At 36.9% G+C, this 15,175-nt stretch overlaps 2 protein-coding genes across 3 annotated transcripts; both read right to left on the bottom strand.

Moving 5' to 3' along the window:
• Positions 1–79: 79 nt before the first annotated feature.
• LOC103335757 (phosphatidylinositol/phosphatidylcholine transfer protein SFH3-like) lies at positions 80–7,490 on the bottom strand. Of its 2 annotated transcripts, XM_089053863.1 has the most exons (15): positions 7,376–7,490; positions 7,017–7,196; positions 4,136–4,364; positions 3,928–4,027; positions 3,557–3,823; positions 3,264–3,341; positions 3,040–3,141; positions 2,899–2,948; positions 2,665–2,764; positions 2,114–2,308; positions 1,892–1,969; positions 1,307–1,441; positions 1,082–1,165; positions 917–982; positions 80–803 (listed from the first exon to the last, which is right to left on the bottom strand). In XM_089053863.1, the coding sequence occupies exons 2-15, from the start codon at positions 7,051–7,053 to the stop codon at positions 786–788; spliced, it is 1,539 nt and encodes a 512-aa protein (XP_088909989.1). In that variant the 5' UTR covers positions 7,054–7,196; positions 7,376–7,490; the 3' UTR covers positions 80–785. The 2 variants fall into 2 exon arrangements, with proteins under 2 accessions (XP_088909989.1, XP_088909988.1); XM_089053862.1 differs by lacking the exons at positions 7,017–7,196; positions 7,376–7,490 and adding an exon at positions 4,694–5,040.
• Positions 7,491–10,595: 3,105 nt separating this feature from the next.
• Positions 10,596–13,958, bottom strand: LOC103335756 (phosphatidylinositol/phosphatidylcholine transfer protein SFH3-like). The gene is given in 15 exon segments (XM_089055104.1): positions 10,596–10,697; positions 10,821–10,982; positions 10,984–11,201; positions 11,291–11,408; positions 11,515–11,604; positions 11,743–11,811; positions 11,932–12,031; positions 12,194–12,243; positions 12,338–12,439; positions 12,556–12,633; positions 12,777–13,043; positions 13,148–13,247; positions 13,355–13,469; positions 13,472–13,604; positions 13,914–13,958. Coding segments are annotated over 15 exon segments (1,749 nt in total).
• Positions 13,959–15,175: the final 1,217 nt, after the last annotated feature.

The raw sequence follows: 15,175 nt of genomic DNA, 5'->3' as shown, positions 1-15,175 counted from the left end.
AAAATATAGTTTGCATAACAGGTTTGGGGGAGAGGCGACATAATATTTGAACTCCAGAACTTCACAAGGGACCTAAATATTTAAAAGGAAAAGTTAAGAACCGCATCTAATTAAGTATTTGATACAATTTTTTTTTACTTTTTTTTACAAACGAAGAGTTGAAACTGTGGACTAGAGCCTAATTACTAATTTTCTTTTAATCTCAAAACTGAAAATTCTCTTTATATGAAGATATTACAATTGCAGAATTACTTGCAAGGCACGGAAAGAGCCACAGAGGATCCTCCTCCATCCATATGTTCTCCCTCCATATCACATACAATTCCTGAGCCAAACCCTGCCATATCTTTTGCAAATTGTATTGTATTCCTTCCAAATAGCCCTGCAGTTCTATAGTTTTTTTTGTGAAAAGTACCTCTCTAGCGGTTTTTCAATAGCTGCCAACGTCACGTCCCGCATCTCTAATAGTTATTCCAACCCCTAGGTGCATGTTTTGTCTTCCCTTAGTTATATACATTGGATCTTATAAAACAACCCAGGAGGAGGCTCTTACTTTTGTGAGGAGTACTCTGCATATTGGAGGGTGGTTTTCGGTTGCTAATTTGGAACTCCTCGCACAACAACAATGCCTGCTGTTATAACACGAATAATGCAAGGTAGAATTCCTGTCATCCCAAACAGCCCAACACAGATAGGCAGACATTTCCACTTCTTCCCTCCTGAGAACCATGCAAACTTGAACTACTAAATCAACCACACTAGATAAATGCTTGCGTTGATCCCCCTCACCAACAGAATAAACTCTGCAATTACAGTCCAAAACACTAGAAGGTCAAAATATAAACTTGCAATAGAACTGAGATAGACATAAAGTTTAACTGGCCAAGCAAATATTAGCAATTATTAAGTTACATACAAACTTCTTTTCCTTGTCAACCGAGGCTAGAAGCTCCTCCTGTTTATGGCGGGCTTCCTCAAGTGCCTGCAAAAATGAAACAAGAAGAAAATGTCTAGATTTTCTTTTTCTGGCTTTAACTTTGTATGCAACATCTATAATAATTCAAGAGTATCAAGATTTTACTTTCTTGGCTTCTGACAGCTCTTGTTCCAAAGCATTGACGCGGTCAAGAGCAGCCTTCAGCTTTTCCTCCTTTTGAGTCTCAACCTTGACAAGAATAGGGACATAAAGAAAATGTACTTGATTACATTTATTTTTCTCTTGATTTGGATCTTTAGTTTCTGTTCCTTAATTTTTGTTTTTGTATGCAACTTCACTGACAGAATTCAAGAATACCAAGATGATTACCTGCTTGGTTGAGGACAGCTCTTGTTCTAAGGCACTGAGTCGGTTGAGAGCAGAGTTCAGCTTTTCGGCCTCTTTCTCAGTTCCCTTGTCCATTGCCTCAAAATATGGGCTATTACATATTCTGGGAGTTAAAAGCTGCAAACGATGAAGCAAATCAAAACATAAAATGATAATGGCCCAGCAAGTGCCGGATGCAGAATTTTATCCTCATGGAGGCTAAGCTGAACTATAATAAGACTAAAAAGTTTTGAAAAAGGGAGAGGTTGAGAGTTAAGTGTTAACTAATCCATAAGTAGGTAAATCTAAATATGCAAATGGTTTTCGTGATTTAAAAAAACATAGTCTTGCAAGAAGCTACAAAAAAGTTTCCCAATGATGCTTGAAAGGGGTTGTGAACCTGAAGTTTTATGCATATGAAAGAAAAAGGGATGAAGTTGCAAATAGCCACCCTCTTTTGAGTAGCACAACTTATATTAGGATGCTAAAAGCCTGAAACTAGTAAAGAAAACAAAGGTATCGCAGAATTCACATGTTTGGGTCACAATTGTAAAATGTAAATGGAACATGAAAGTCCCCTAAGCTTACATCTTCAGGCACAGAAGAGAGATGATCCACATGCATTTCAGCCTCTAAAAAGGTTTCTGAGCAGAAAGAATCCATTCTCTTCATGCAGGACCATACCAAGAGAAAATAACAAAGAAATAGAAAGTCAGGAAATTGATCATTTATAAAAACTGAAAGAAGACAGTTAAACACAAAAACAAAAAACAAACAAAAAAACGCAAACTTGGGCCAAGGTCTCCATACATTTGTGCAAGCCTGATCATCTTCAGAGATTATCTTCTCCTCGTCAGAGAGTGTCTTCTCCGGTTCAGAGATTGTCTTCTCCTCTTTCTCCTCTTTCTCCTCTTTCTCCTTTTTCTCCTCTTTCTCTTCTTTCTCCTCCACATCACCTGATGGAGTGTTGCTTATGCTTTTTGCCTCACGATAACTCTGAACCATCTGCCTCATGAAATAACAGATTTTGTGATCTCTTGTTCACGTTACACTAAGAATTAGGAGATGTCACAATCAAAGAAAAGTCAAATACTTGTTGATAAAATTATTTGGTTTACCACTATTCCCAAAGGCTAAGCTGTTAAATTGTGGGCCAATAATTATTTATTATTCTAACATTTCCTCACATGTAGGCCTCTTTCCAACAACACTAGAGCCCAACATGTTGAATTCAACCTAATATTGAGAGGTTGTAATTGAGGGATTCGAACTTAGGTTGGTGATTTAACAAAATCCCCAAAAGCTTAAGTTGTTAGGTTTGTGGTCAATAATTATTTCATGTTCTAACAGTAGAAAATCACCTTCATTATTTCTGGATCGTTCCATGGGCCCTTATCTGATATCATACAGCCACCCTTATCAGCACAAGTACAAGTACCACCCAAAAACTCTGGCAGCTCGCTGCAGGTTCATTATAAGAAAGAGTGTTATCACAGGAAGCTTGATTAGCTTAGATTGAACTAGATATAGATTAATGTACTGCAAGATGAAGAACAGGACTGAAGAAAATATATTTTTCCAAAGGACACACATACCTAGCCTCAATTATTTCAAGCAACTTGCTCTGGTATTGATTTCCAAGAACCTAATGCATAATCACCAGCACCTTTAGCACAGTACTAGATCAAAATTTCAAATTAGCACTAATTTATAGTGAACAAATGGCAGAAACTTACGTTAATTTTTGCAGTGGTCTTGGGATCAAGGAAAGATTTGACAGTGTTCCATAAGAGCCTAAATCCAGAACCAGCATTGATGATGAACATACGGTTCAGGGTCTACGTCAATCAAAAGATTCAATCAGTGCCACAGAATACAAAGACTACCTTTCATGCTACGGAACCAAGCCAAGAAGCTTGTTAAATGCGAACTTGAAATGATACAGCTTTTTACAGGATACCTCAGGATAATTGTCACCATCAACCTTCTGTAGACGCTGGATAAGTTCCCTTGCAGATTTATTTAAGCTTGTAAGCCCCTGCACACCGATTATACAAACACCTATTACCTCTCTTAAAAATTAAAATTAAAAGTATGGAAAAATTTAAATGAAATAACATCATGTTTGACACCCCACTAATTTAGAAGCAACCAGCAGACCTCCATAATTAACTCAATGAAAAGATCACTTTGTCGTCAGTATAATTGAGTATCTCCAATTGGCCTAAACTAAAAGAATGAGTTTTCACGTACCACTCCTTGTACATCCAGAATAGTGGTGCTCTGATCAATGTGCTTCTTTGCTGCAATGGAACAGGCAGGGAATTTACATACAAAGGTCCTCTCAAACTCCCGTATGTGGTACTTCACATAACGTTCCATTGACGTCACTTGCATCAGTTTGTTAGAATCAACTTGACCAAGTCTCTCCATGTAGACCGGTCGTCCATCCTTATCAACTCCATGATGCCCTTGTGGATAGTATTTCAAGACTTCATCAACTTCCTTGAACTCAAAGTCCTTAACAAGGAAATAACCAAAGGGGAAAGTTCAGACACATATTAGATAGTCAGGCTAAATTGTCTCCACTATATTCCCAGATTGATAGAAGCATTGAAGAATACCTCCATGATAGTGTCAGCACCAAATTCCTGCCTCCACTGTAGCATGTCAGACCACATTTGCTTTGTTTTCTCAAGGTCAAATTTCCGGGCCCGTAGAAATCTGTACCATCATACAAGAATATAACAAACAATCTATTCATAACCGGATAATAGCAACTCAGGCATCACAAATCAATGTTAGTAGCAATCAAAACAGAGAATGTGTAACCTTAGCATCATGTGAGTATCATCATGTTTTGAGGGCAGTAGTTCTTCCGAGATAAGTGCTTGCCGGAGTTCCTGAGCTGCCTTTAGCTCCTCTGCATCAATGTCATCCTCCATAGGGAAAGACATTACCTTGCTGTTCCTTCGACCCTTATTGAAGGAGTTTGTAATCATGTTGGCTGCCTTCTTAAAAGACCCAAGCTTTGTTTTCCTCTCATCCTCAGAGTTTTCATCTACACACAGAATAAGTGAAATAAATAGATCCACAAACACAAGGCTTTTACTTTTCCATTTTCTCTTAGATATTATGAAATCAAAATGCAATCAAGAACAAAATGAAAATGAGTGATTTGAATTGGAAAAAGAAAACCCAACAAACCAAAACTGAGACCATGAATGTTAGCTAAACAAATTCAACAAAAGAATATCCTTTTTGTAGGGTACTTTGTACTGTTACGTCTATTTAGAAGGAAATATCTACTTTTAAAGTAATGGGTATATTCTTGAACAATTTTTCTCTACAAATATGAAGAAAAGAATGACATCTCTGCCTGCAACTCACCCAGTTGTGTTGAGATTTGATTAAGAGAAACAATTTTTGATCTTCTTCTGTCAAAAATGTATTGGGCTGAAACCAAAAATCTGAACCCATGACCCCAAAACATGCTTGGCAGATCCCAAAAGGCCCTGAGAGCACTCTATCTCTTAACCACAAGAAATGGCGGGCAACACAATTTCCTCCATTAGAGGTTGTCTGGCGGCCGCAAAGGCCACGATGGTGGCTCGTGGGTTGCCTGGGCCGCTCCTGGCGCATGGAAATGGCAGCGAAGGGCACCCAATCCCACGCGCGCGAATTAGGATCGTTTTTTATTTTTATGTTTCTTATTTCGAACGCTAGCGGCAAGCTCAATCAAAATCAACCGAATAATCGTTTTTTGATTCCCTAAAGGGCGGCCTGTTTAGAAGCAAATATCTACCTGTAAAGTCATATTCTTTGAAATTATTGTTTTTTTAATACACATTTTTGTGATACATCATAAAATTTAGACTAAATTGTAGCAATGACCCATCAACTAAGACTCAACTTTACTTTTCGTTCATTATGTTGCAAAATTATTATGGTCGTACTTCAATTAGATCTCGCGTTGCACCACTAGTCTTTTCCATCAATTCTGTTTGTTTTTCCGTCAAAATTGATCACATGTCAAGCACATGATAGATATTTTAAGTGTAACTAAGACTTTTACCTAGCCACCACCTGCTTCTACCTAAACCCAACCACACGCCATCCTCTTTCCCCCAAATCTGCCTATCCATCTACCTCACCAACCCAGCAACCCAAACCATCCTAGATGGGCCAAAGCCTTCGGCACCTTCTGGTGACAAATTCCAAGTCTCCTCTGGTATGTCAACCACTTCCCTTCCAAACCATGATGAATTTTATCTGGACACATCAGCAGGGTTTTCTTTGCCTCCAACTAATGAGGTGTAGCTCAACTTTGGGTGGCTCAAGAGCTCCTTATATTCTCCAAAAATCAACTTGCTACTAAAATCAACTTCCCCAATCAACAAACCCTTCTTCCCCACATGCTCAAATGGGGAGACTGGGTTTATTTATCTAATAAATATTTTATATGGGATTTCCCAATTTGCCCTTAATTTTGACAAAAAAAATTAACTCTATTGACGAAAAGACCAATAATGCAACACGAGATCTAATTGAAGGATGACCATAACAATTTTGCGACATAAGGGATGAAAAGAAAAGTCGGGTCTTATTTGAGGAACCATTGCTACAATTTAGCCTAAAATTTATATCTCCATTTACATCTCTTATTGATATAAATATATTTTTTTACCCTAATGGGAAGATTAAAAGTTGGAAATGTAATTTCCATTGTGGAGATGTAAAAGTGATGCAAATCAGATTTACAGAAGTTGCATTAGTGGGGAACGTAAATCATATTTACTTCCCCAATTTTACACATACACATTGAAGATGTTCTGAACTTATTTCTTACTCCACATTCATCCATGTTTTGCTCTCATGTGCAAAATTCCGCACTCTCTCTTTTTCTCGGTATGTGGCCCTCCAATTGGGGATGTAAAATAAGTTGCATCCTTCCATCTCTTTTTAATCTATTGATGAGGTGGGAGTTTTACAATTCCATTTCCCCGGTCCATTGGAGTGAACAAAAGCCATTGGGGATGAAAATCAGTCACATCTCCGTCCCCATTTACATATGCATTGAGGATGCTGTAATGATTGGACTCAAATTCTAAATAGTGGGACTAGAACTCGATTAGCATATGCTCTATATGCTAATCGGTAGTGGAAAATACTTCATCGCACAGACTATCAACCACTTGAATCATCATATTCTTGATCCTAATTGTGTCTTTCTTTTAACCTAATAACCAGGTTGGTGTAAGGGAGAGATTGCATAACAACCATGAGTGGAGAACTTACTCTATCCCTTAACTACATTATCTCTCATTTAACCATAAGAAATAGATTAAGAGGACTTAAAGCATGTACGTAAGCTAATCTATATTGCTTGTTTGTGTTTTTCTGCTCTAGGCAAACCCCTAAACCTCTGACCCGAAAAAGGGCAAACCCTAAACCTATAATGTAATATTGTATTGAAATTTTGTGTATTTATCTGCATATTCCTTATCGACATGGGAAACCTAAGAACTCAAAAATGTTAATAAATTCAATTTCAGAAGATCACATATATGACCATCAAACTACATATTCATTTCATAACAATCATTAGAATTATATATGGGATTTCATATAAAAACCTAAAAATCATGAAGATCATTCCAAAGATTGAGGAAGAACATATGTAGAGAGACAAGTATTGGATGTCATAACTTACCAGGTTTAAGGTTTCGGTCAACATCAGATCCAGACATATTGTCGATCGAACGCGATTAATATATCTCACAAGGTTGCCCAAGTGTTTTGAGACCGCCAGAGTATAGGAGAGTCAAGCACTTATGTATCATAAGGTGCTCAAAACTAGAGCCCTCGGGAGATATATGCCTCCACCTATAACCTTGTACAACCAAAACAAAACACAAATCAAAGATTACAAAAAACAGACATTCAAGAAAAAGCCAAAGGCAGAAACAACTAGGTAAGTAGCATGCATGGAAGTAATTAGAATCAAATTAATAAGAAACCTTATCAATATTACCAAATTTGAAGGGGAAAAAATTATGTAGGTGAGAATACCTTTTGACAAGAATGTAGGGGGTTAAGTGGGGCTAATAACTTCAGTGATTTTGAGCACTACACCCCCACATCCATGGTCAGAGTTCAACTATCGCCCTCCCCCGCCCTTCTTCCGGCTTTAGACTTGCTTTGTATCGGAAAAAAAAAAAAAGAATGTAGAGGGTAGGAGATAAAAGTGGTAAGCATATATATGGCCCGGATTAATCTCAGAGATTGCACGGCCAGAGAGGGAAGACGAGGATGACATGACTGATATAGAAAAGAAAGAGTTAACAGGAATGGAGAGATTTTTTTTTTTAATTTCCATTGACAAGGTCTCTGCTGTGCATGCATTGCCCACTTTTGGCTTTCTGTTGGAAGAGAGACAGTATGCGAAATGCAAGCCACCCCATTCAATCTCATTCTTTGTTTTCCAAGCAAAAACCAACTTTTTGTTTTTTTGTTTTCCAAACGGTATTTACCTATTTCCAGGCAAAATTACTATAACTCTTGTGCAACTTTATCGATTTTTTTTTCTTTCTAAACAACATTAACTGACAATATGATGCGACCATTGACTTGTAGTTATTCGATCAATTGTAATAGCCGTTAATTTTAAGAATAATGCTACTCTTATCACATTTTTATACCACAATTTTAATCCATATGATGTGACACCTTACTTGGACATGCCAGGTCATTTAATTTCATTTTTAAGTTATCTTATTTTTCATTCATTTCGGTAAATATATTTAATAATTATAAATAATAATAAATTTTAGCAGACTTCTCATATTCTTGTGTCCTCCTCCTGCACCACTCTTCCTCTCCCCCAATCAATTTCCTCAAAGTCCCTCTAAACCCTCCATCCTCCCTCCCTCCTCCTTTCCAGAACAACTGGAAAAAACATCACAAAAGATACAAAAGAGTAAATTTAAAATAAATAAATAAACATAGCAGGGTCAATGCAATATTGATAGGAAAAGACCAATCATCGTAGATAGATATGAGAACTTTCTGCCATGAACAATGGCCCTTTCGACTCCTTTAATTTTCAATGAAACAATTAGATAAAATCATTCTTCATAAAAGTAAAAAGGAAAGAAAAGATGGTTTGCTAGAAATCAAATAAGAATCAACTAAAATAATGGAGAACGGAGAATGGCCGGAAGGACAAGAAGGGAGGAGGCCGACATGGTGGGAGAGAGAATAAAGAGATTGAGTGGAGAATAAAACGTAAGATCTAATCATTTTTTTTTACAAGGGTTTTTAATTAAAAAAATTAAGAAAATTAAAATGAAATTAAATGACATGACATGTCCAAGTAATATGTCACATCATGTGGTATAGAATTGTGGTAAAAAATGTGGTAAGAGTACCTATAACATTACTCAATTTTATCTGTTTTTCTTGTCACTAGAAAACTAATTGTTTGCTTTACATTATTATTTATCTTGTTTAGTGTTATCTTTCAAATTTTTATAGGGAGAGTAGCAGTTTGTAGAGCACAATCGATGTGTCAAAAGTGCCATATAGGCATAACGGCTAGAAATAACATCTCATATTGCAACCGATGTGTCAAACTGATGTGGAATGAAGGTTGGAGGTTGAGATGTTATTTTTGACATCCCAAAAGTAATATGTCAAATGAATATTTTATTATTTTTAAAGATAGTTAGTTGTAACTTTCATTTATTATTTTCCTTTTTATATTCTTTATCTTAAATGATTTCTGTTACAATAATTATTTATTTGACATATCGGGTGGAGTGTAAAACTATGTAAATGTCAAATTGTCACATCAGCCATCAAATTTAAATTTGATGTTTGATATTTGACATATGCTCTTATATTGTACATGTTGTACGCTGAACTCTAACCATATTAAAATAACTAAAATAATTGGTGTAATAAATTGGGGTTGTTGTACCAAGGGGTCCAATAGGAGCCCATTACATGTCCAAACCATGCACCGATGAAAAGAAGGATTTCGGGAAGGAATTGGTCCACAAATCCAAGAGTAAAGTTAGCGGCTGCATGTGGGTTATAGAAGAAGGGTTGATGTGCAGTTTGCATATCAATGTATTTCAAGAATTCATAGGTCTATGTAGACAAGAAGCAAGGAATTCGACATGGGGATCTCGTTTCTACACAAGAGATCCCAGTTGCAATTTTAGCTTTGCGTGGAGCACCTCCTCACCCGAAGTGCATTGAGGCAAGAGGTTTCTTGCCATGGTAGTTCTTGGGAATTGTCAAAACGATATCAAAAGATTTAAGAGGTTCTAGAAGTCAACAATTGTCCACGGTTGATTGCTGGTTCACCAAGGTCGTAAAGATTGGCTCGCCATGAGATGCAGGAAATAAGAATGAAGCAGCGACCTTGAAATCGTCAGTTTTTGCCTTTGGGAAGACTTCAATATGCTCTCCCCAGTTTTTGGGGAGCTAAAGATAGGAGCTTAAAGACTTTTAATGGTTGTTGCAGGAGCACTATAGATAAAAGTACCGTAGGTTTTTCTAATGCAAATAACTATAATTCAAAATCAATAAAAATGAAAAAAAACAATATAAAAAGGTTGTTGCAGAAGCCCTGAACAACCAGAAACATGAACAAAAACAGGTTAAAAAACACGAAATGAACAGATTATAATTTATTCCATGTGGATCTTGACACAACAAACTAGTTTAATTGACATTTTTATCTAAACTCCTTTGCAGCCAGAGTCCTCTTCTGCATTCTGCATGTGGATCGCAAAAACCTGCATCTTTTGCAAACTGTATTGGTTTCAAATACGTTATTTTGTTCCATGGTGTTTGGTGAGAGAAGTACCCTGCTCTGGTTTTGCCGTGGCTAGCAACATTTGACCAACCCCTCGGTGCAACCTTCCCTCAACAGCTGCTCTACATTGATGTTAAGAAGAAAATAAGAAAACCGAGGCGGTGAGGTTTCCAGTTTTCAGTCCAATGCTTGAAGTTTTCCAATGCAAGGTAGAATTCATGTCATTGCAAATAGCCTGACAAAGACAAAAAAGTTACACTTCATCCCTCCCTAGAACCATGCAAACCTGAATCAACAAATCCACCAAACTCACCCCTTCGGGTCACCCGTTACGCTGGAAAAACACCAGCGCTGATAACCTCACCAACAACAGAATAGGCTCTGCAATTACAGTCCAAAAAGCAAGAAGGTGAAAACACTTGCATGAATATAGATCTCTGAATTAAAGCACATAACTTGAACTGGTTAAGCAAATATTAGGCGGTCACATACAAATTTCCTTTTCTTCTTATCCTTGTCAAGGTAGGCTACAAGCTCTTCTTGCCGAACAAGGGCGTCCTCAAGTGCCTGCAGAAACGAAACAAAAGGAAAATGTGCATGAGTATGTTTGTGTTTATGTTTAGTTTCTCAAGATTATTTTGAGTGCAAACTTCAATAACAGAATTCAATATATATATAAAAATGGATTACCTTCTTGGTTGCTAGCAGATCTTGTTCCAATACGTTGATTCGGTTGAGAGTGGTGTACATCATTTCCTCTTTCTCGGGTGGCATGAGTGATGGTTTTGTGCTGAGAACATTCACTTTCTCCTCCAATTCGGACATGCGCTTCATCATCGTCACATATGCATTCGCTGGAAATGGCTGGTGCAGGCAAGTGGTGGCCTTTATTTGCCATTCCAGTGGAGCAAACAGGGCTTCCATAGTGGGCAACCTCAGCCAGTTTCTTAGGCATGTTTCGTGCCAATCGAACCATGGTGAAAATACCCATGACAAAAACCATCATTCCAGAAACAAATTGATTGCTTAGTCTTTCCAGATCCCTGCAAGCGTAATGCACAGGGAAGCTATCTGTAGCTTTGGAAGAGAAACATATATACTTCAGTATCAGCATTTGAAAGAATAGCCATTACATTTATTAGAATTATATATACCTTGGCTTGGGGAGATTTTATCACATTGAATTGATTTAGTGAAAGTTGTATCCATAGTCTTATCAACCATTGGCATAAAGTCGTCATGCTCATAGGTCCTATTGCACTCCTTGGTAATTACAACCTGCAAAGATGAAGCAAATAGCAAAGAAAACAAAGGCATCACAAAAAGTTCCCATGTTTTAGTCATAAATAATTTCCAAATATGGATGGAAGTTCATTAAGCTTACATCTTCAGGCAAAGGAGATAAATTTTGCTGCTTCACTTGAGACTTCATGTCAGCCTCTGGAACAGTTTTTGAGTTGAGAGAATCACATCTCTTCATGTTGTAGAATACCGAAAGAAAATATAGTAAAAAATAGGAAGTCAGGCAATTGACCATTTATAAAAACTGATTAGAAGAGAGGCCATGCATAGACACAAATTAAGAGGGAAACTTGAGCCAAGGTCTGAGTACCTTTGAGCCTGCCTTCTCAATGCCTGACAAAGCTGTCCTTTTGCATTTGGCCTCACCATTTTGAACCATCTGGTTAATCAAAATACCCAACTTCGTGAGCTTTTTATTCACATTCAAGAGTTGAGACTATGAAGAACAGAGTAAAGATATCACACAAATAAAGAAAAAACACAATTAGTAGTTAATCACCTTCATGATGACTGGATCATTCCATGGGCCCTTATCGGAACGCATACAGCCACCCCTATCAGCACAAGTACACTTACCACCCAAAAACTCTGGCAGCTCGCTGCACAGGAAAATTTGAAGTTATAATACAGATAATGTGAATCAAGGAGATTGCTAAGCTTAGCTTGAACTAGATATAGACTAAGAGATGTACTGAAAGATGAACATTTGAATAGAAGAAAATATATATTCTCAACAATATTTTGCCTAGAAGGATTCTTACCTAGAATCAATTATTTCAAGCAACTTGCTTTGGTATTTGTTTCCCAGAACCTGATAACAAACATAGTCATCAACTCGTTTAGCACCATTACTGCATCACAATCTCAAACTGGAAGTATAAGGGAGACAAAATACAAATGCTTACATGGATTTTTCCGGTTGTCCTGGGGTCAAGGAAAGATTTCACAGTGTTCCATATAAGTCTAAATCCAGAACCAGCGTTGATGATGTACATACGGTTCAGGGTCTACGGTAAACAAAAGACTCAATAAGTATCATAGAATACAAAAGCTATTGTTGATGCAAGAGAAGCAAACCAAGAAGCTTATCAAACTTAAAATAAAACAGCTATTTACACTATACCTCCGGATAATTGTCACCATCAACCTTCTGAAGGCACTGGATAAGTTCCCTTGCAGATTTGTTTAAACTTGTAAGCCCCTGCGCATCGATTAAATGAACTAATAATTACCTCTTCAAAAATGAGAATGATGGAAAAATTAAAATGATATTATAGATCTCCAAAAAAAAAATTTCAATAAGATTAAATGCAAACTTGAACTTAAAGATCAGTTTTTACATACCACTCCATGTACATCGAGAATAGTGGTGCTCTGATCAATGTGCTTCTTTGCTGCAATGGAACATGCAGGGAATTTACACACAAAGGTCCTCTCAAACTCCCGTACGTGGTATTTCACGTAGCGGTCCATTGTTGTCACTTGCAACAGCTTGGTAGAATCGACTTGACCAAGTCTCTCAATGTAGACAGGTTGTCCATCCTTGTCAACTCCATGATGTCCTTGTGGATAGTATTTCACGACTTCATCAATTTCCTTGAACTCGAAGTCCTTAACAAAATAACCAAAGGCAATGGTTTAGGAAACACATGGATAGTAGTGAACTAGACAGTCTCCACGATACGCAAGTTCAATAAAAGCATTTTATAGAATACCTCCATAATAGTGTCAGCACCAAATTCCTTCCTCCACTGGAGCATGTCAGCCCACATTTTCTTTGTTTGCACAATGTCAAATTTCCTAGCCCTTAAAAATCTGTACCATCATACACAAGGATAACAAATCTATTCATAATCAGATAATGGCAACTCATTCGTCTAAAATCGTTGACATGAACCGAAACAAGGAATAAAATATGTAACCTTAGCATCATATGATGATCATCATGCTTTGAAGGCAGCAATTCTTCCAAGATAAGTGCTTGGCGAAATGCATCCACGGCCTGTAAGTCTTCTGCACCAATGTTGTCCTCAATAAGGCAGGCATTACTCTGTTGCTCCTTCGACCCCTCTTGCTCAAGGAACACCTTAACTTGGTGGAGGCATTCATTACCTTCTTAAGAGGCCCGAGCCTTGTTTTCCTCTCGTCTTCAGAGTGTTCTTCGAGAACTGCACCGACTAATGAAGTCCATATGAAAATGTTAACGAAGTTAACGGGTTAATTCAATTTCGGACATTGCTTGGCTCCTTACATATCTAAATATCACCATTAGACGCATACGTAAAAGTAACTCATTAAAATTACAAAAGAAAAGTATCTACACGCATGTCAAGAATGTGATTTGTCGGCAAGGAGGAATGACTCTATAGCCAAATATTTTCCTTCAATTTCAGAAAGACCACATATACATAACCTCAAAACTATACATTGATTTCATATAAAGTTCCATGACAAATCTCGGATTAATAGAACTTACTAGGATTTAAGGTGTTGGTCTAGAGTTCCGGGCATATGGTCGTCACACATGATCGATGTCTGTCTTGCAAGGTTTGCTTTGCTCAACTGTTTCGAGGAAACCAAAGGGTTTAGGAGAGAATATGTTTTGACAACAATGTACGGAGCTTAGAGCCTACATATATTTGTGTGTGTATATATATGTATATCACAAGAATTAATGTCTGAAACTGTGACCAAATGGACAACGAGGATGACAAAACTGAGGTAGAAAAAGACAGAGATAGACATGAGATTTTGTTTGGTTTCCATGGACATGGGGTGAAATGCATGACAGCTTTTTAGGTTGTTCTGTTGGGAGAGAGAGAGAGAGTCTTTGCGGAATGGAAAGCCCCCAACTGATCGTTCAAATGTCGTTTGTCTTCCCAGGCAAAGTTAACTAACTTTTTGTTTCCACCAAAAACCTAGAAAGAAACCACGACCACCAACGGCTCTCTTCTCAACTGTTCCCAACATTTTTTTTCTTCAACTTCTCTCACATTGTGTGGAACTGAAATTGGTCTCACTTATCTGTAAGCAATGAGGAAAAAAATAAATCTATATATATAAAGCAAGAGGCAAAGAATTGTGAAACATTCGAAATACCAGAAAATGCCATTGTAATAATAAAAGCAGTTAATTACACAAGCATCAAATAAAAATTTACTAGAAAATAAAGTTATAGCAGGTAGATAAAACAAGGTTATGAGAGCGAAGAAATCGAATTATTTTAATACAAATTTATAAAACAAGACATGTATATAAAAAAACCCAAGAGAAACACACCCAAAATTAACCCCAAAGCTTTTTGGGTGTGTTTATAAATGGGTTTTGAGTGTGTATAATGATGGGTTTTGGGTGTGTTTATATGTTTAAATAGTGTTTGAGTTTTTTTAAATTTCAACCCCCATTTTAGGTGTTTTAGTGAAACTCCCTTATTTTAAATTAGTTATCAAAATTATTTAATAATATAAAAGATATTTTTTTTTTCACACAATGATCGACTCAGTTTATTTTCTAATTCGACTAGTTTTTTTATAATATGGTTGGGCACTCGACAGGGAATTTGAACTTGGAACCTCTTCCAATTTTGAGATGAGAAATGCTAGAGACCAAAAGCTAAATTTAGATTTAACATATTACTTTTTTGTGAGAAATTAATTCATCAAAATCCTAAAATTAGTGAAAAGTCCAAAATATTATTGCAGCGTACCAACAATCTTTTTTCTTCTTCATTAAACTGAGATCAA

This window comes from Prunus mume, linkage group LG6, assembly GCF_029339155.1.
Source record: "Prunus mume cultivar Tortuosa linkage group LG6, ASM2933915v1, whole genome shotgun sequence".
NCBI classification, from domain to species: Eukaryota; Viridiplantae; Streptophyta; class Magnoliopsida; order Rosales; family Rosaceae; genus Prunus; species Prunus mume.
The sequence above is the reverse complement of the archived record's forward strand: the minus strand, read 5'-3'. Positions and strand labels throughout refer to the sequence as shown.

Coding starts and splice junctions, on each gene's coding strand:
- LOC103335757 (XM_089053862.1), bottom strand. CDS start 4,796: ATGTTTTGGGGTCATGGGTTCAGATTTTTGGTTTCAGCCCAATACATT. Junction 2,949..3,039: donor AGACCACTGCAAAAATTAAC/GTAAGTTTCTGC, acceptor ATTATGCATTAG/GTTCTTGGAAATCAATACCA. Junction 1,970..2,113: donor ATGATCAGGCTTGCACAAAT/GTATGGAGACCT, acceptor TCCTGCATGAAG/AGAATGGATTCTTTCTGCTC.